Raw genomic sequence first — 19,709 nt, 5'->3', positions numbered from 1 at the left:
TTTGAATGGGAAAAAGACAAAGGGGTCTAGAAGAAATCACATAATTATATGAGTTACTTGGAGGGAGGGAGAGTTGTGTAGGTAATTTCACTTTTTACTTCACATACATCTATTGTTTTAGATAGAACACACACATCGAGGAACTAATTAACTCCTTTAATTTAATGCTACTCTGACACAGCACTTGGTTGACATTCCCGTTATCTTGAGAGAAAGATCAGTCTTTGCTGTTCTCAGGCTTACTGCAGTAACTTTTATGTAGTAGGTATTCAAGACATATACAACATTTGCAGTGTTGTATATTATTGGGCACTGTGTCGTTTGTATCATACCCCTTTATTCTCTCCAACTCTGGGCTCATTATAACTCTGCCAAAATGTCACTATTTAGGAAATTTTGATTGTTCTTTAGCTCAGAGGTTGGCCAATTTCTTCTCTCAAGGGCAAGGAGAGAAGTCTTTCAGGCTCTTGGGGTCATAAGATCTCTGTTGCAATTTCTGCTTCAGTTGTGTGAGAGCAGCCAGAGGAAATATGTAAAGAAATGGTCAGGACTGAGTTCTAATAAAATTTGATTTACAAAAGCAGGTCCACAGTGTTTGGATGCCGGCTCTAGCTGGTCAGAACAGGGTCAGTGGCTTGGGGACACAGTTGATTTACTTTGTTCTCAGGACAGTTCTCTCCAGTCCTGAAGGCTTTGCACATTTGCAAAGGTCTGATTGATAGCTTACAAATCTACCTTAGAATTTTCAGGTGTTGATGTAATTGCTTTGATGTGTAAAACTGTCAGGTTGCCTCATTCCTGCCATTTGGGATATTAAGATTGCTTTATTCCACAGGCCCATGGGGCTACCCTTGGAGTCAGCATATACTGCATCTTATTCTGCTTCATACAAACACCCCATTTTTGTTTGTTTACTTAATTGAATCCCTAGTGAAGACGAGAGAGAGAAGGAACTCTTCCTTAGAATAGGGCAGGAAAGCTGTGGGTTGCACACCACCACCCCTGACTACTCTGCTGCTGTCCTGTGTCTCAGGCGTGGGGAGACTGTAAGTATCACAAGCCTGTTGTGAGATGCTTTTATGCTTCTTTCCACTCCCTACAAAAGGAAATCATCCCTCCAAGTGTGAAGGCTTATTTCAGACCCTCTATTCACTGCCTTGCCCCACCCCCCAAAGAAAGCTCCATTCTTATTTGGTTGTAATGCCTATTGAGAATCCTAAATCCTTAAGAACTGGGCCAACTAGTACTTTTTTCTTCATTACTGCTCCTTGCTGGGCAACCTCAATAGTCTATTTCCTAAGAAGCCAATCCTAATCTTGCTCCCTGAGCATAGCGCAAGGCTTCTCCATCTCCCCCACCTCAGTAAGAGTGCCGTGCTCTCCAAGAGTACCCTCCTCAAGCGAAAAGGGAAAAATAATTTATTTCCTATTTCAAGTGCCTGGCCTCTACATTCCTGTTCACAATTCCTCTCAAGGAACTTCTACATTCAGGACCATTGGTCACCCAAACCTGCTCAATAAACAGTCAATGGGCAAAATCTTCTAAGTATCAATAGTTTCCAGACTGAGTAATAATTAAACCTTCCAGATTTATAGCTTACTTCCCATCTAATCCATGCAACCAATATCTAAATTCTCTTTGGAAAAGAGAAAGGGTGAGTCATCCCCATCCATAGTCTTAACTCTAAGTTTATTTGAAAAACTATGTACTTTGATCATTAGATCATGTTATGTTCCTAACTTTAAAAGCCAATGGTTAAACGCTTACCTTTAATGTCTATCCTGTGGACCGAGGGCATAGATAAGAAATAAAGAGCCCCATTTTCCCTTCCTACAGGCTTTCAGACACAAAAATATCTACTTTAATAACTTTTAAATGAAAACATACACATTTCATGTGTACAGAGTACTGGACTGAATGGGTCCCCCCAAATCCATATGTTGAAACCTTAATCCCAATGTGATGGTATGTGGAGGTTGGGGCCTTTGGGAGGTAACTGGGTCAGGAGAGTGGAGCCCTCGTGAATGGGATCAGTGCCCTTAAAGAAGCTGGAGAACTACCTAGCTACTTTTTGCCATGTGAAGACACAGCAAGAAGTCAGCCATCAACTAGAAAGAGGGCCCTTGGGGATCTCTGGGTGGCTCAGCGGTTTGGTGCCTGCCTTTGGCCCAGGGAGCGATCCTGGAGTCCCGGAGTCCCGGGATCGAGTCCCATGTCAGGCTCCCTGCATGGGGCCTGCTTCTCCCTCTGCCTGTGTCTCTGCCTCTCTCTCTCTCTCTCTCTCTCATGAATAAATAAATAAATAAAATCTTAAAAAAAAAGAAAGAGGGCCCTCACCAGAACCTGACTGTGCTGGCACCCGGATCTCAGACTTTCAGCCTCCAAAGCTGTGGGAAATAACGTTTTGTTGTTGATAAGCCAGTTTATGGTATTTTGCTATAGAAGTCCATGCTGACTAAAAGACATATCAATTCTTGTCTTTCCTTGACAACTTTGTCTTACTCAAAAAAGAAAACAGTGTAGACCCTCAGGAGGAAGCCCCCAAAGCTAAGGTCATTTTATTGTGGTAGATTAGAATGAGTCATCTTATTTCCATACATGGTGGCCAAGAGTTTTAAAAAGGAAACTCCTGGAGAAAAGGGAATTCTGTCTGTGTTGTCATGATGTCTAGTGGCTGCAAAACTTGAAATCATGAAATTACTCAGAGTCTGTAATTTAAACTTTATTTCATATCTATTGTTAAATTACACAAAATCAGTGAATGGTTTGTAAAGCTACACCATTGGACAGATGTTTACAGTTGAAATCATGGGATTTATATGATGATGACAAAAATGTATATTTATAACATCCCCTATATACAATGATCAGTATAGACTGAGAAAATGCACTTAATCTCTGCAAGCCATGCACACCACAGCAATAACACAAAAGGTTTTTTTTCTGTAACAGGCTTTTCCACTGGCTCGGGCTTTATCTTGCTTTCCAAGAGTACCTATCAGTTTTAAGAGCAAACGTTGTCAATTAAAACTAAACAAAACTGAAATACCACAGTGATCTACAGGATCTTTATTTTAAAAACACAATATACACAAAATAGTTTCACTGTAAAACACATTGACTTCAAGGTGTGTTTGAGTTTTTTAAAAAATTCCTTTCAGTTCTTCAGTTCTCAGAATTCCCAAGTACTGCAATACTGTCAGACAAAACAAACTTCAGATATAGTGATACAAGCTCAGAGTCAAGATAATTCATCTTTAAATCCAAATACTCAGCTTCTTGTCCAGCTTGTGGCCATAGTATTACAGATGAAACTAGATCATGCAGATAAGCAGCAAATTGTACAAGATGTGACTTTATTGTCACACTTCTAAGCCTGTCGCTCCTGAAAACATCAATGCTACTTCTAGTTGTCTTGTTAGATCGACAGCCAGGGGGTTAGTGTAAGTCCCTACAAAGTATAGCAAAATCCACAAAATGGAAAATGCCCAGAATCATGATGCTTGCTAGAACAGTGGGTGACATGATTCTTCTGGCCCTGCTCGATTGATACTGATACCCTACAAGTATTTGTTCAGAGACTTAATATAAAATCACTCTCCTCAGTGCATATGCTCCCGAGACTTAACCTCACTGCAGAACACTCTTTTTGTTCTTTCTTAAAACAAAACCCAGTAGACGGTTGACTCAAAGTAATTGAGGTACAGCTTTTGATGTTACTGAATAACTGGCTATCATAATACTCATTCTACCATTTTTTTCATCTCATAATTGTCTACAATCTGTCAACACAAAAAAGAACAAATCATCTAGAAGTAGCCAGCCCAACTGGAAACGGTACAATAAAAATGTACAAAAAGTCAGTAACAATTCATTCACATTCAAGTTCAATTCTATCTGACCAAGAATAACTTCAGCAATATTTTTAGACATGTTATTCTGCTCAAGAGTTTCTTGATAAAGAGCTCACTACACAAACATTGATAAGACAATTCTATAGAAAGAAAGTCCTGACTTTAATCCAGGATTATATATCACAAGAAACTCAGCAACACACCATTTAGATGATGAAGAAAGATTCTATAAATGGGTTATTTTGGAATGAGCACAACTCGGAGAAGCCTTAAAATGAATGAGAAGCAGCGCCAAAAAGATTCCAGAATTGTTGAAATTACAGTGCCCAAAAAGTGTCTGAAAATTAGATCTTTACGCCGGTATTCCATTTGGGAGAAAAGTGTTTTTGTTTACCATGAAATACACCCTGTTCAAAACCTTTAAACAGTAGAAGGTAGAAAAAGTTGAAAATTCTAGACATCTCTTAAATAACAAGATATGAATCCTGTTCTACTTGAAAAGCCATTTTTTTAACGTAAAACTGCCCATGTTTAGGAGAGAAAAATCTTCGTTTCTATAGTTTGATAAGATTTACCATCAGTTCTTATTCCATTTAAATAGATGCCTGGTTAAAATAAAAAGAAAATAAATGATTTGTGGTTAATTTTTGTTTTTTTAATGTGTATATTCATGCTTACCCCTGGGAACAAATGTTTGCTTCCAAGATCAAGTTTTAACAGTGTATCATGAATAATTTGGAGTCCATTTCTTAGCCATAAGTTGGGTGGCCACATTTTATGTTTTCATTTTGTCTCTATAGCTAATTTAAGCATTTTTTAAAATACCAAAACAGCAATTTCTGGCAAGTCTGGTTTGGCTTTTGGATTTTATAAATACTCCAACAAACCAAAAAGAGACAATTTTATTACATACTGAAAGTTGTTTTACCCACGCACAGTATAACATTTAATTGAAAGGCAACTGTAAAGGCAACATCTTAACTTTTTTTTTCAACTTCCAAACTTAAGGAAGCAGGATGTATTTGGAAACTCTCATGTTTTAAGATTTGCCATATCTCTACTGGCGCTTTGGGACAAGTATGTAAAGGCCACTGGGAGCCACTTAACGCCATTTCTCTACGCTGCCTATGTAGTCATTGGTGCCATTGCTGGTGTTGCCATCACTCTGCTCTTGGCCTGGGTTCTGCTTCTGGCTTTCACGGTTCTCCTTGTGGCTCAAATTCTGAGTCAGATTCTGAATCAGATTCTGAGTCACATTCTGATTGACATTCAGATTTGGGTTCTGACTCTGATTCTGACTCGGATTCTGGCTCTGGCCCTGGCCCTGACTCTGGAAATGGGTCTGAAGGAACCTCCCCTTCAGAAATTTGCGTTGCTCCTGACGCTTCTGCCTAGCTTCCTGATGCTCCTTCTGCCTCATAAACTGATACCTTTGCAAAAAGAGGTCTTTTGCATAGCTATACAACTCCATATCCAAAAAATTCAGTCCCTCAATCCGCTTTTGGATTTCCTCATTGATTTCTACACTAGAGGCCCTAGTGGTATTGTATTGGGTAAATGGTGAAATAAAGTTCATGTTGAAGGTTTTCTCAAACAGATATTGGGTCTTCCGCTGAAACTCAGTGAGGCCGAAGAACGCCATGTGCTTCAGATTCGATTTGGCACTTTCCAGGAGGACCTTGTTTCTTTGCTTTTCAGGCATGACAGAGAGGTTGTAGCAGCCTACCAGGGTCAGGTCAGAGAGCATGCGCACCTGGCGGTTGTTGGCTAGATTATAGGGACAGTCCATGAACTCTTTGAGGGGGCAGCCAGACCAGTCATCACCAGTGTAGCAGCTGGGAAGCTCCTCGGAGGTTGGGGGCCTTCCATCACAGACATGCAGGGATGCTTTCCATGTTGCCCCTCTCTGGACATGCCTCCACTCACTCAAGTACCGGGACACTGGGTCTCGGAGGATGGTGATGTAGTGGAAGTTCCTATGGACAAAGCGCAAAGACCAATAGTCAGAGCCGTTGGGTGACATAAGTGGAGTCAGTGAGGTACATGGCGTATGTGATGTTCATTGGTCAGTAAGGAAGGCAAAACGGGAATGATGGTGATCTGGTGGCATTTGTCTGGTGAACTGTGTTGTAGACTGCTGTCCGAGTCCCACTAGCCTGTCCAGGTAGCTAATTCTTTCACCCAATTTGCTGGTACTGCAGCTACTGCAAATAGGACAAGTTTAGGCCCAGAACATCATCCTTGTCATCTTCACTCCCTTACCACTCCCTCTGTTTCTCTTTCTCCAATCGATGACAAAAATCCTCCTGACAACCTCATTTGCTAAGCAGGCAAGCATTTTATTTCATGTGCCCCACCCTTAAGCCTCCATTTTAATCACTAAATGGACATCACTGGAAGCAAGGGATTTTACTGAAGTGATAATGGAGTTGATAAGTGAGCTCAAATTCTAATCTTTCTTACTAAATAGACGAAAGCATATTCCCAGTATCCAGCCTAATCAGGATACTTTATTAAGAAACAAAACCTCTTCAGAAGAGTGTCGATATGATGCTTTGATTCTGGCTGTTGTCATAACATCATGGCTCATTGGTTATGGAAGTGGCATGCAGAGATAGGCACAGCAGCCCAGGGCCTCCAGAAATAAACATTGTGGTTAGTCACTGACTGAAATAGACACGGTAGCTGCCAATGGCACATATGCAAGCTACCACCTCGGTTTCAGCCTTTGTTCACATGGTCATATTTCCAGCAGAGCAAAGTTAACTCTATCAGCTCCAAAACGCCTCTTTTACCTACTGAAAGGATACCTGGGTGTCAGCAAGTGTGAAGGCTCTGCCATATGGCTATCTTCACTTTCAAGCTGTGAACTGAAAAAGTTCTTTATTCAAATAGTGGACTAATGAACACTGAAACCATACATACATGCATGCACAGCGGGTACAAACACACACACAGCGTGTGCACATGCACGCACCACACCCCAGAAATGTCAAAGCCTAAGACGTGATCAGACATACTCAAGGGAAGAAATGATCCTGGGGTTGTGCTTTTAATTAAGAAATGATTTTTTTTCCACCACTGAGATTCAGTGGATGAAGGCTGAGGTCAAGAAATGGCATATTGCAGGAGGAAAAGAACAACGAACACGGACTATTAGCATTTAGTTTCTTATAGAAAACCTGGAGAATGGCTGGCAGCTTCTATTGTGAAACCTATTCATTCCCATCTGAGATAGTGGTGGTTTTGTACACCTGCCAAAGGGAGCTGGGTCTGTTGGCTGATGTCCTCTGTGAAAACGGTTCTCCCAAGTCTCGGGCTTTAGCAAGTCAGGCATCCTGGGGTTTATCCTGTATGCCTCTATTCTGTGCATGGTATTTCTTCTGCTGGGCATGACCTTCCTTCGTTGATTAGAAAATTCTAAACATCTTTTAAGTTGTAGTCCAAGTACTATATTTCCTCTGAGAAAATTTACTCCACCCCTTGCTGCCAGCCCCCACCTCTTCCTCTGTGGTGCCATCACACGTCCACACCTAGCCTTTGGGAAAACACTTTTGATATTGAATTGTGATTCCTTGTTTGTATTTCTGCTTAAACTATGTTTTTCAGGAAAGGGGCTCTGTACTATTCTCCTAGAACTTCTGGGGAAGAGGATGGAGGGAGCTGGGGACCAGGGAGGCCATGCCTCATCATACAAAAACCCTGGATAATCTAAGTGCCTTGAAAATATCATAGAAAGTTTTTTTTATTACTTTATCTATTTTTCTGGAATAAACAACCATTGAGCATAGGAGGAGCCTCTGGGAGTGAGGATAGAGAGGATAGAGCACCCACCTCACTGCTTTTCCTAGGACTGAACTTGCTACTGCCATGAAAATCCATGTCTTTGAAGACCCACTGCTTAATGGGGCCAGCAGCTTCCATAGCCCCGTAGCCTTTACCAACAAAGGTAACTACTATTCCCATGTGCTTCCTCCTTCAGCCCCTTGTTAAGGTATTCATTCACTCCATCATTTAATACATATTTATCGAGTCTTTATGCTAGGCCAGAGGCGATAGTTTAGTGGCAATTAGTTTGGTTATTTGGAAAAAAAAGAAATTTATGAAGTCCAGTGGCACATTTGGATTAATCTTTCAACCAGCTTTACCAGGCATGCATTATAATTGGGGCTGTTAGGTATTTTAAACCCTCATAATAAAGTCACCTTCATGCTTAGTTGATGGTCCTCATACCCTGACTTTTCATACTGGTTCAAGCCTACAGTGACATCTTCTGGTAAATCCTAAAGTGCACCCCTGTGCAAGTCTGAGGCTCTCCTTCCTAAAAACACTCCCTTGTCTTTTGGAACAGATAGATCCCAACCAGCAGGGTTAATGTCCCCAGCAATGTTTTTTTAATGTCATTTTCTCTTTTTTTAAGATTTCATTTATTCATGAGAGATAGAGAGCAAAGACACAGGCAGAGGGAGAAGCAGGCTCCATGCAGAGAGCCTGATGTGGGACTTGATCCCGGGACTCCAGGATCACGCCCTGGGCCAAAAGCAGACGCCAAACCGCTAAGCCACCCAAGGATTCCCACCAGCAATGTTTTATAAGCACCATCCTCACATAGAAAGAGAGAGGGGGCACCCCAGAGAGGCAGAGACAGACGTCTGGAGTCTCTCATGTTATGGATGTGTGATTCCTTCCACCTGAAGGTCTCCTTGTGTCCATATGAGATTGATGGTGGTCCAGCGTGGGAAGCCTCTGTCTCTATGCTGCAGGAATTCTCATGGCTACGGAGAAATTAGAGGAGTCCACATGCACGCAGACACGCACACACGCCCCCTGCTCCAGTGATAGTGGCTGTCCTCTGCTCCAATGACAATAGCTCTGGAGATGCAGTCATTTCCCACAGCCCACTTCTTCCTGGGAAAACAGGCCTGGCCTCTCAGACTGCCTCAACTGGACACACTTGCTGCTGCTTAAAAGAACAATCACAAGGGTGAAAAGGCAGATCTGCTTAAAGGTTGGTCTCCGGGAGTATCCAGCAGCCTCCCGAATACCAGCGTGTGTTGGAGGTGGGATGCAGGTGAGAATAACATCTGAGAGATTTTGTTGGGCAAAGGATCCAGGAGGCTCATTATTCTGAGTAGAGAGTTGTTAGGGAAATGTCAGAGCAGCAGTCTCCCCACACAGGACACCTGAGGATGTGACAGCCCAACCCCGATGGGAGTGGGAGTAGGGAGGCAGAGACATGGGTGGCACCCCTTCCTGTGGTCAGTTCAGTGCAAGCACCCCATGTGGGCCTGCCACTGAGGCAGGCTGTGGGGATGCTGGCAGTGCCAAGACATGGCATTTCAATATAACATGTTATTAATGGCTGGAGCAAGCACAAAGTGTGATGAAAACACCTTGATAGGCTTCCTAGCCTAGCCTCATAATATAGGCAAGAGTTTCTGCAGGTTTATTTTGAAAAACAAGAATTTAGAAGAGAAAAGAGGAATGGAGGTATGAGGCAGAAAGATGAGCATGGGGGTGCCTGGGTGGCTCAGTTAGTTAAGTGTCTGCCTTCTGCTCAGGTCATGATTCCTGGGTTCTGGGATCAAGCCCTGCATCGAGCTCCCTGCTTAGCAGGGAGCCTGCTTCTCCCTCTCCCTGCTGTTCCCTGTGCTTGTGCTGTCTCTAAAAGAAAGAAAGAAAGAGCATGAACACAGTCACAGGGCACAAACTAGCCTGTTGTGTGTATGTGTGTGTGTGTGTGTGTAAGAAGTGCATTGAAAACCTTTTACTGGGAATGAAGGAGGAGTGGCAGGGGATGAGGATGGAAGGCTAGCCACAGGCCTGTCTATGGAAGGCCTCGGACCCCCCAAGAAAGGATTTGGACTTCTGTAGATGACAGGGAGGCCTCTAAAGGGGCTTAAGCAGGGGAAGGACATGATGAAATTGGTGTTTTAGAAAGCTCACTCGGCATGGTGTGTGGAGATGGAATTAGGGAAATTAGCCTAGGTTACTACAGAAAACAGGACAAAAGAAGGAGGGCAGACTAGAGAAATTTTCAGGAGGTAGAGTTAACAGAACTTAGTGTCCAAATGAACGTAGGAGAGAGGGAGGAAGAAGGTTAAGGATACCTCCGGGTTTCTGGTGGAAGGTCTCAGGTGCCCTGGAACATCCAAAAAGAGAGTTGAATGGACAGATACAGCACTCACAGGGTGAATTGGCTTTAAGATAAAGTTGTGGCATTGCCAGCAAAAAGTGATAGTTTCAAACCATGACAGCCTACTTACAGATTGAATTTGATTTCCACACTTGTGGCTCCAGCTCTTTTGAAGACTGAATTTAAGTACCCCAAAGTTTCTCTTCTTAAGGCTAAATATGGTTTTCAACTATTCTGGACACTTCTTTAAGTTCCCTCACTGTCCTCTTGTTTCCCCTGAATATATCCCATCCCACTTTACTGAAATGTGCCTACCAGGCGCGGTCTGACAAGTGACAAGAAGGGCCAGTCTATCACCTCCCTCATTCTCGACAACATTTCGCTTAATGGGGCCTCATATCACACCGGCCTTTTTGGCAGACATGCCATACCACTGATGCACAGTCAGCTAAACTCTTTCATTCTTTTACACGTATGCCATTTTGAAACTCAATCTACTTAATCTTGGACCTGGATGTAGTTTACTTGTGGCCCTGTTTAATTTCTCCTTGTTAGAGTAAGTCTAAGCTGTCAAAACACATCTGGATTCTGATTACATCCCCCAATATCTTCACCACATCTCCTTATTCTGTTTGGCAATGCCTGTACTTGGGCATTGATCAAAACAGAATAAGATGCAGGTGAGAGCTGCCGGAAATCTCCCTTTAGATGGACATTACCCTGAAGGGTGCTGCTGAACAGTCTGATTTAATTTTAAATGAGTGAGCCATTTAAGATGGCTCGGCCCCAGGAAAATCACACTCAGCTTGTTTCAGTTAGTGGTAATGGGACAGAAATAGCTCACGACAAAACGTGTCACTTAATTAAGATGAACACGTGTCACATCTTTAAATTGGAGTCATGACTCCCCATCAGTTACCTAGGTGAATTTAATGACCATTGTTCAGTGTGTATGCCCCTGGTGCCTTACAGGCAGAACAACATGAAAGGTTGAGTCCAGGCCAACTTTTTACTCTCATTGCTAAGCAATTGTAGAAACAACAATAGCAACCAACAAAGAGTTGTCCAAGCATGAAACCCAGAAGCCACCCCAGGCTCCTCGATCTTACTCACCACCACCATGTGAACCTTCCCCATGACCAGCTGATTCTAACTCCTAGGAGCTATCTCCTGATTCTAACTCAGATTCATCCTTTGTACCACTGCCTGGGGCCAGGCCGCATTTCTCTACTGGGTCACTGCAGCCCTGTCCTGGCCCACCTCTCCCAGCCTCTGCTCATGTCTAGCCCCACCCCCCATATGGCACACATCTGACCTGTCATTCCCTAGTTAAGACCTCTTAATGCCTATCAACTAGAACATGAAGTCCAAGCTCTTTTACATGTTACATTCAGCCTTGTAGGACCTACCAATCGCCTTTCTTTCCTCCAGCCTGATCTCTATCAAGCTCTCTCTACACAAATGCCTTCAAAGCTCCACTCTAAGATTGCTTCCTCCGTGAAACCTTCCTCGACCTTCCTGGGCAGAGTGAACAGCCCTGGTATTTCTCTGTTCTAGTTGTGCTGGAATCCGCCAACTGTAGCATTCAGTGCTATGTGCCATGACTGTCTAGTGATTTGTCTGCTTCCCACGTTGGACTCTGAGGTCTGGGAGGGCAGGGACCATGTATCATTGATCAGTGAAAGCTTCTCTGGGCCTGGCACAATTTTTGACATACAATTAGTGTTTAACAAAGGACTGTTAAATGAATGTCTGCAGCAGGAGCCGCAGAGCTAATGGGAAAGGCATCTTTTTCTTTGATAAGGAAAAGCCACTAGGTGTCAGTATTAAATAACAGATATACCACTTTATCCCTGTGATGGAACATTTTAAGGAGATCTAGTTATATTTAGCAGTTGTCCCTGACTTTCTGTGCAGTAGCCCCATGTGAAAGAAGGCTGGAAAGTTTAAGGATATTAGACCTAAGTGAATGGATAAAAACGAGTACCATTTTTTCATTTTTAGCAGGTTATCTTGCAGTAAAGACCTGAGTTCTAAGTCACAGAATCCTAGGCTTGTCAGAGCAAGAAGAAATCCTTGTAATGGCAAATCATATTGGTCAAATGCTTCTCTTTAGAGGTGGGGAAATCAAGGTGCTGAGAGAAACACAGATTTGCTCATAAGACACAAATTGCTAACAGCCCTTGGGAATCCATCTAACTGCAAGGAGTATTCCTAGGCTGAAGGCTGATATTTTTAGTAGACCCTGCTTTGTGTCTGTTAGTTTCCTCCGATGGCACAATAAACCAGGCCTGAAATAACCCACATGAAGAGGAGACATTTGCTGCCAAAAGAGAGGGCACTTCCTTTTACCAACTGCAAAGCCAGGAGCTGAGGCCACTTGGGCTTGGTGCTTACACATTAACTCCCATCTAGACCATGGATCTGATTTTATTATTGTTCTCATTTTGAGGATGAAGAAGCTAAGAGAGAGATGATTTGCCCCAGTGTCACATGGCAAGTTAAGCAGGGGAGCGGAGACTGAACACATTTCTCTCCAGAACCTGTGCTCTTCCCATCCTCCTTCTGGGGCCCAAATCCAGGACTACCACTTTTGTGAACAAATTAACACGTTGGCTCCAGAACCAGCAGCAGCAGTACCACTTAGGCACTTAATAGAAATGTACATTCTTGGGGCCACTTACTGAAGAGAAACTCAGGTGCTGGGAGCCGGCAATCTGTATCTTAAGAAGCCTTCCAGAAAATTCTGTGGCACAGGTATGCTTGAGTCCAAGAGCCACTGTCCTGGGCATGTGGCTTCAGAGATTGAAAGTCAGGGATCCTAGGGGTTGTCCAGAGTGCTGGCCAGTCACGTGAGCCCCCCAAAACAAGCGGAGCTCCTTGCTGCACTCCACAGACAAGCCTAAGGATGTCCATTTCTGTCCAGGAAAAGCCAGGGAACTTTGCCTGAGCAAAGTTATAAGGATCATGCTGTAAATATTTACTTCTCTTTTAGGCCACCAGTTCATGAATAAGGTTTTTCCTGCACTACTAAAAGCAAAAATAAATATCAAAGCCATTTCTTTTTTTTAATTTTTTAATTTATTTATGATAGAGAGAGAGAGAGAGAGAGGCAGAGACACAGGCAGAGGGAGAAGCAGGCTCCATGCACTGGGAGCCCGATGTGGGATTCGATCCCGGGTCTCCAGGATCGCGCCCTGGGCCAAAGGCAGGCGCCAAACTGCTGCGCCACCCAGAGATCCCCAAAGCCATTTCTTTTATGGAAGAAGGCCAACAAAACTGTGCAAGTGATCAATAAAAAGTTAATTTAAGAAAGGAAACAAATTCTTAGCCCGAATCAATAGGAATGAACATTTTATTATACTTGTAGCTTAATTTTGTACTTTTTAAAAGTTCAGCCTTTGTACATCTTGTTCTTGGAGTAATGATGAGTGGTGGAAAAATATGAACCATGGTTGGTGGTCCTAAGTCAACTCTGCTAACAGTGGGAGTTATATATGACAGTGAGTCATTAATGCTGAAGGTCTGGTCTCCTTCCTTGGTTAATGATGCCTAAACTAACTGCACAGACCATCCCATTGGACGTAAATGGGTCTGTCAAAGCAAGGAGGATGGCATTCAAATCAAACAACATTAATATGTGAGCACAGACTAAATAAAAGTAGAGTTAATTGAATCAAAGGCAAATAAGCCTCGGATGGGAATGAATCCTTCAAGCCCTGGAATTGCCATTTTAACTGCTTTTCTTGGGTGACTCATATGCTGGCAGTCCCCAAAGAGAAGATCCATAAACACTGTGATCAGTAGTGGTAGCAGCCTCATAAGGAAATGTGGGATTTCAAGAGGAGACTACTTTGAACTGAGTGGATGCTCATTTAATTGTGTTGTGTCTGGTAAGTTTCTCAAGACTCCCTTGTGGCTTAGCAGTCATGCATTAGCTGGTGAGAAGAGGGAGCTGTCATATTTGTGTCAAGTGACTTATTAAAGCATGGCACCTGTCATTTTCTCTGATTGTCCTCCTAGCATTAGAGAAACCTAAGTGATCTGGATGCTGAACGTCTCCCTTTACCCTTCAAATTGATGCTGTGGGCTCATGACAATGCCAGGCTGTTCTGGGCAATCCATGAGAAGTAGGGAGCAAGACCAATCCATGAGAGCCCATTGATGTAGAAGACAAGCAGGACTTTGCGTCTTTGGATGGATTGACCACAGTCCTTGGCAGGGCAGAAATATTACAGGAAAGGCACCTGCTGGACTGGACATAAAACCAACTCAGAAGAGACTGAAGATCTCAACCACCAAACAAGCCATTCAATTCCCCTTGCATTGAATTTCCTGCTAGTCTTCACACCTCACCCAAAGGAGCAGTTCTATGTACATAAAGTAATGCCTTAATTAATACCTTAATTAATTGAGCTTTTTCCTTTGGCTAACTGAAGGCTTTTTTTTTTTTAAATGTATCTTCCCTTGTGTTTCTTTTTTTAAAAAATAAATCCTTTTTTTTCTGCTCTGTAGCTTTCCCTCGGTCCCCAGTTTTCCTGCCTTCCATAAGGGTAAGTCCAGTGAGGAGAGTGGGCCTGGCTAGCGGAGCAGAACCTTCTGTCCTGTGGCCCCAGGCTAGGGCCAGGCCTGCAGCTGTGTGTGTGTGTGTGTGTGTGTGTGTGTGTGTGTGTGTGTGTTCTAAGGGCACACTCAACAGCCCAGATGGACTTTTGTTAAGCAGAAGGATATTTTTCTAAGCCATTCTTTTCCTCTTTCTTTCACAAAATAGCAAAATGATGTTTACTTCTTTGTTAGAAAGGAAAAAACGATTTCTAATGCTTGTAAATTCAAACCCAACATTAAATTCTTCACCCAATAAGTCCTGGTGATATCTACTTCTCCTTCTTCTTCTTCTTCTTCTTCTTCTTCTTCTTCTTCTTCTTCTTCTTCTTCTTCTTCTTCTTCTTCTTCTTCTTTTAAAGAAATCTAGCTTTCCCCCTTCCCAAAGCCCAGTCGGCTCCCAAGTACATAAATCTAAGGACTTCTGCAAACAGTGAGAAAACAGAGTTCTTTAACAAGATGTGAAATTCCAGGCTTTATGATCCATAGTCACCCGCCTTCACCCAGGGTCCACTCAGTTGCTTGGTGGCATGAAAAGTTCTGTGGCTTACACTGCCCCCTGAATTTTTTTGCATTCTAAAATTATTCTGTGTGTCTCGGTTCATTAATACTCAGTGTGTTTCTGAGGTGTAAAGAAGTTTCAGGGAAAAACTCCTTCAGTGTGTAGATAAAGTAGTAGGGCCACATGAAGGGATATACTCTGCTCCTGTCACAGGAAGACCAGTTCTGCCACCGATTAACAAGCTCGGGCATCGTGCCTTCCCTTTTCACCTGGTGCTTCCTAGCTCCCTCAGTGTTTCTATGTGGTATCCCTCTATCAACTGCCATCTAGTAAGTGTTGCCATCCGGGGCAGCCAGCGAGAGGGATTGGTCCTCTTTTTTCCTTTAGAAGGGTGGCCAGAGGTGAGCAGTGGCAAGCCTCAGCCCCCAGAGGACAGGAAGAGGCTGGAGGAATGTCTAAATGCATCACCACTGAGACCAGCATGGTTACTGTCTTGCTCTTCAGATGAGCATCGTTAGTATCTCTTATCCTGAGACTCTTGTTCCTGTCCTGCCTTTTACTGGAAAGTACATCCACTATAAAACACTGCAAGTTCAAGGTTTCAGTCAGGAAGTCATAAAAATAGTATCTTCATGACATTCAATTCAGGAACAGGCATGCACAAGTTGGGGACGCGGTGTACTTTTAGCCCTGGAGGTGAGAAGCTTGGCTTTGCATTGGAAGACATGTATTTACTCAACCCACAATCAGTGTACCATCTCTGGTTGATCTAAGAAGTTGCCATAATTAAAGTTGTGGGCATAATAGCGAGGAAGAAGTACATGGGCATCTGCTCTCAAAGAGCTTAAGCTTTAGTTAGGGAGACAGAGGCACAGTCCGGGGCGGGGGACTAAAGGTAGAACACAGTGAAGCATTAATTGTGTCATGTAGAGTCTAAGTGCACAATGAATCAGAGAAGAGAGAGTTTATCGTGTGCTAAAGTCATCAAGGAAGACTTTGTGCAAGAGGAAGAGAAAGCTGACCAAGCCCTAAGGGATAGAAAGGATTTAAGCAGGTGTGTGGTATGGAAGGTTGGAGGCATTCTTACATAAACAGCATGGCAGGGGGGATACTAATAAGTGTTCTGATTCATTGGGTGCCTGCACATGCCAGGCACTATGCTAGATGATTTCTCACAGAATCCCACTACATAGGTGCCAGTGCCTTCCTTCATTTTAAGCCCAGTGTATGTGATGATGAAGAGGGTCTGTTCTAGAGCTGGGCCATCAACACAGCCACTGGCCACATGTGACTGTTGAAATGTGGCTAATCCAAAAGGAGTAGTGCCTTTAGTGTTTTCAAGCAGACTTAGATTTCCAAGACTGAGGGGGAAGAGAAAATATATCATTAATTAATTAGGATTTGTATGGATTGAGATATTTTTGATACATTGGGTTAAATAAAATATATTAATAAATTTAATTTCACTGCATCTTTTCACTTTTAATGTGGCTACTGGAAGATTTTATTTATTTATTCATGAGAGATGCAGAGACACAGGCAGAGAGAGAAGCAGACTCCACGCAGGGAGCCCGATGTGGGACTCGATCCTGGGACTCCAGAATCACTCCCGGGGTCAAAGGCAGGTGCTCAACCGCTGAGCCACCCAAGCAACCCGCTACTGGAAGATTTAAAATGATAAATGGGCCTTCCGTTGTATTTCTGTTGGACAGTGCTACACTACCTACAGCCAGATTGCCTGGGTTCGATTTCTAGCTCTGGCAGTTACTAGCTGTGTGGGCTTGGGCAAACAACCTCTCTGTGCTTCTGTTTTCCTCATGTATAGCCTGGGGGAAAACCATAGGGGCTCAAGATAAAAATGATACACACAAGATGCAGTGAAACACTGAGACACCTGCACCCCAATGTTTATAGCAACAATGTCCACAATAGCGGAACTGTGGAAGGAGCCTCGGTGTCCATAGAAAGATGAATGGATAAAGAAGATGTGGTCTATATATACAATGGAATATTACTCAGCCATTAGAAATGGCAAAGACCCATAATTTGCTTCAATGTGGATGGAACCAGAGGGTATTATGCTGGGTGAAGTAAGTCAATTGGAGAAGGACCCTCATTATATGGTTTCATTCATATGGGGAATATTAAAAATAGTGAAAGGGATTAAAGGGGAAAGGAGAGAAAATGAGTGGGAAATATCAGTGAGGGTGGCAGAACATGAAAGCCTCCTAAATCTGGGAAACGAATAAGGGGTAGTGGAAGGGGAGGTGGGCGGGGGCACAGGGGGACCGGGTGACAGGCACTGAGGGGGGCACTTGATGGGATGAGCACTGGGGGTTATACTATATGTTGGCAAATCAAACTCCAATAAAAAATGATACACACGGGATCCCTGGGTGGCGCAGCGGTTTAGCACCTGCCTTTGGCCCAGGGCGTGATCCTGGAGACCCAGGATCGAATCCCACATCAGGCTCCCTGCATGGAGCCTGCTTCTCCCTCTGCCTATGTCTCTGCCTCTCTCTCTCTCTGTGATGACTATCATAAATAAATAAAATTTTTTAAAAAATGATACACACACACATATATGTACATATCTAAAGTTGTTAGAACCATGCTTGGAACATAACACTCTGCAGATGTTAATATTATTATTGTTGTTGCTGTTAGTATACCGGTAAGAGTATTCAGCTAAGATGTTAATTGAACCTTCTTAAAATCACAGAGCTACTTAGTGACCATCTATCTGATCTGTATGACTCCTGGGCCCAAACTCTTGCTCACTGTCCTGGTCGATGCCCTATTTGGTTTCTGTAACCTTACTAACAAGGCTTGTGTGCTCTCACTGGGCTGTAGAGCTTTACATAGGCACTGAGCTCAGCCTTCAAAACCATAGAGCAAGGGCACAACTGTCTGGGCCAGAACAAATGTTTAAAGCAGGAAGTAGCAGAATATGCCAGGATGTGAAGGGAGGTGCTGATTTTGTGGGTTCCGTAGGACTGTTACTGAGCCATAGGGACAGAAATGGCCACGTGAGACATGGGGGGCAAGGCTGGGGGTCCAGCTGGTGACCATTCTGGCCCCAAATTCCCATTCTGCAGATGAGGAAACCAGATAGCCAGCTCCCTTGCCATCCCCAGATTGTGAGAAATCTGGAGACACATGGAATCATTTCTTTAGGGACCTCCACGAAGACAAGGAATCAAGTAACAGGGCTTTTTCACATAGTAGACAGTCAATAAATATCATTTAAGGTAATTTTGAGCAGACCATAACCAGTTGCACTCACTCACCTGGGTCTGCTATACATGTGCTGTCTGGGAGGCAGGCACCTCAAGTGTGCTTTGGAGAAATCATTAGAGGCAAATGAGTCAAGATAAATGTCTGCTCTCAGCATTGTGCTATTTTCCAGAACAGCGCAGAGGGAAAGTTTCCCCCTAAATGAAAGCTGCCCTTCTTAAACCCTGGGTTGATTTTAATGAGCTCTAATATTGTTTTAAGGCGCTGAGAGAGATGAAGTGCAAAGCCTGGCTTTTGGGGGGAAAAGCAGATCTCGTTAACCATTTCAACTGGAAAGAATTGGAGCCATTCAGAATTTCACGGCCTGGTAGGGTCATGCCTTTTTCCCCCAGGAGAGGTTTTTCTTCAGGTATTCAGGCTGCAAAAGGCACAATTATTGGATAACACGTCCATGCTATATATGTGTGCGAATAAGCGTTATAGACAGTACCAGGTACAGCCTGTTTCTTTATCATGATAACATTGGGAATGGAAAAATAACTCACTAATTTCTCCCCCCCCACCACTAATCCCTCTAACTGAAAAAGAATCTGATGTCACATTGGAATGAATACAGGAAGGGGCGGCGAAGATGTGAAGATCCTGCCTGAGCAGAAGGAATTATTTTGGAGGTTAGGTTGGTGCTAACAGCTTACAAGAGTTCTATAAGTTCTGTGTGTTATGGGTCGTTTTTTTTGTTTGTTTGTTTGTTTGTTTGTTTTTATGGCGTCAATAAGAGACTTTGGATAGCTGTATTTCTCCTTTTGAGCAAAAAAAAGAACCTACCCTGGAATCAGTGATGTCATGGTCAGGAGCCAGGGGGTCAAGTGTCCTCCCCCTCCTCTTCCCAACTCCTACAGGTTGCAAGTGAGTATCACACCAGAATGTCCTGAGTCCTAGAGAAAAACATTTTTGTACCTATCCACAATGTGACAGAGTGGGAAAACATAGTATGTGAAACCAGACAGCTATGTATGTTGTCAAATCTAAGTCATGGTTCCAGTTTGGCTGGTGAAAGCATCAACATCCCACAGTTTCTGACAGAGCAGAAGCTCCCTTTTTTTTTTTAAATGGCACTTCACAAGTGCCATCTTGTGCAAAATGGGGCTGATTTTTCTGAGAAGGAAAAGAACCATCTTTAGGTCACAGTGGGGAGCAGTTCACTTGGAGTTGCCTCCAAGCACAGTCTGAGGGCCATATCCTGTGTGTGTAAACCAGCACACCTGCTGGAAGGCAAAGCCCTTGTAAAGGGAAATGATGGAGGCCATGCATAAATGAAGGCAACAGACCCATATTTGGCTCAGAGTAGCTGGGCTGGCAGGTAACTTAGAACTTACTT

General features: G+C 43.3%; 1 protein-coding gene across 4 annotated transcripts in view; it reads right to left on the bottom strand.

The window, feature by feature from the left end:
* Window positions 1–2,707: 2,707 nt before the first annotated feature.
* Window positions 2,708–19,709, bottom strand: part of HS6ST2 (heparan sulfate 6-O-sulfotransferase 2) — a 293,173-nt gene continuing 276,171 nt past the window's right edge. For all 4 annotated transcript variants that reach the window (XM_077889419.1, XM_077889420.1, XM_077889421.1 and 1 more), the window contains one exon: window positions 2,708–5,830. In XM_077889419.1, coding sequence (XP_077745545.1) covers window positions 4,957–5,830 — 874 coding nt within the window. In that variant the 3' untranslated portion in view covers window positions 2,708–4,956. The remainder of the gene's footprint in view (window positions 5,831–19,709) is intronic.

Source organism: Canis aureus, chromosome X (genome assembly GCF_053574225.1).
Source record: "Canis aureus isolate CA01 chromosome X, VMU_Caureus_v.1.0, whole genome shotgun sequence".
Taxonomy (NCBI): Eukaryota; Metazoa; Chordata; class Mammalia; order Carnivora; family Canidae; genus Canis; species Canis aureus.
The sequence above is the reverse complement of the archived record's forward strand: the minus strand, read 5'-3'. Positions and strand labels throughout refer to the sequence as shown.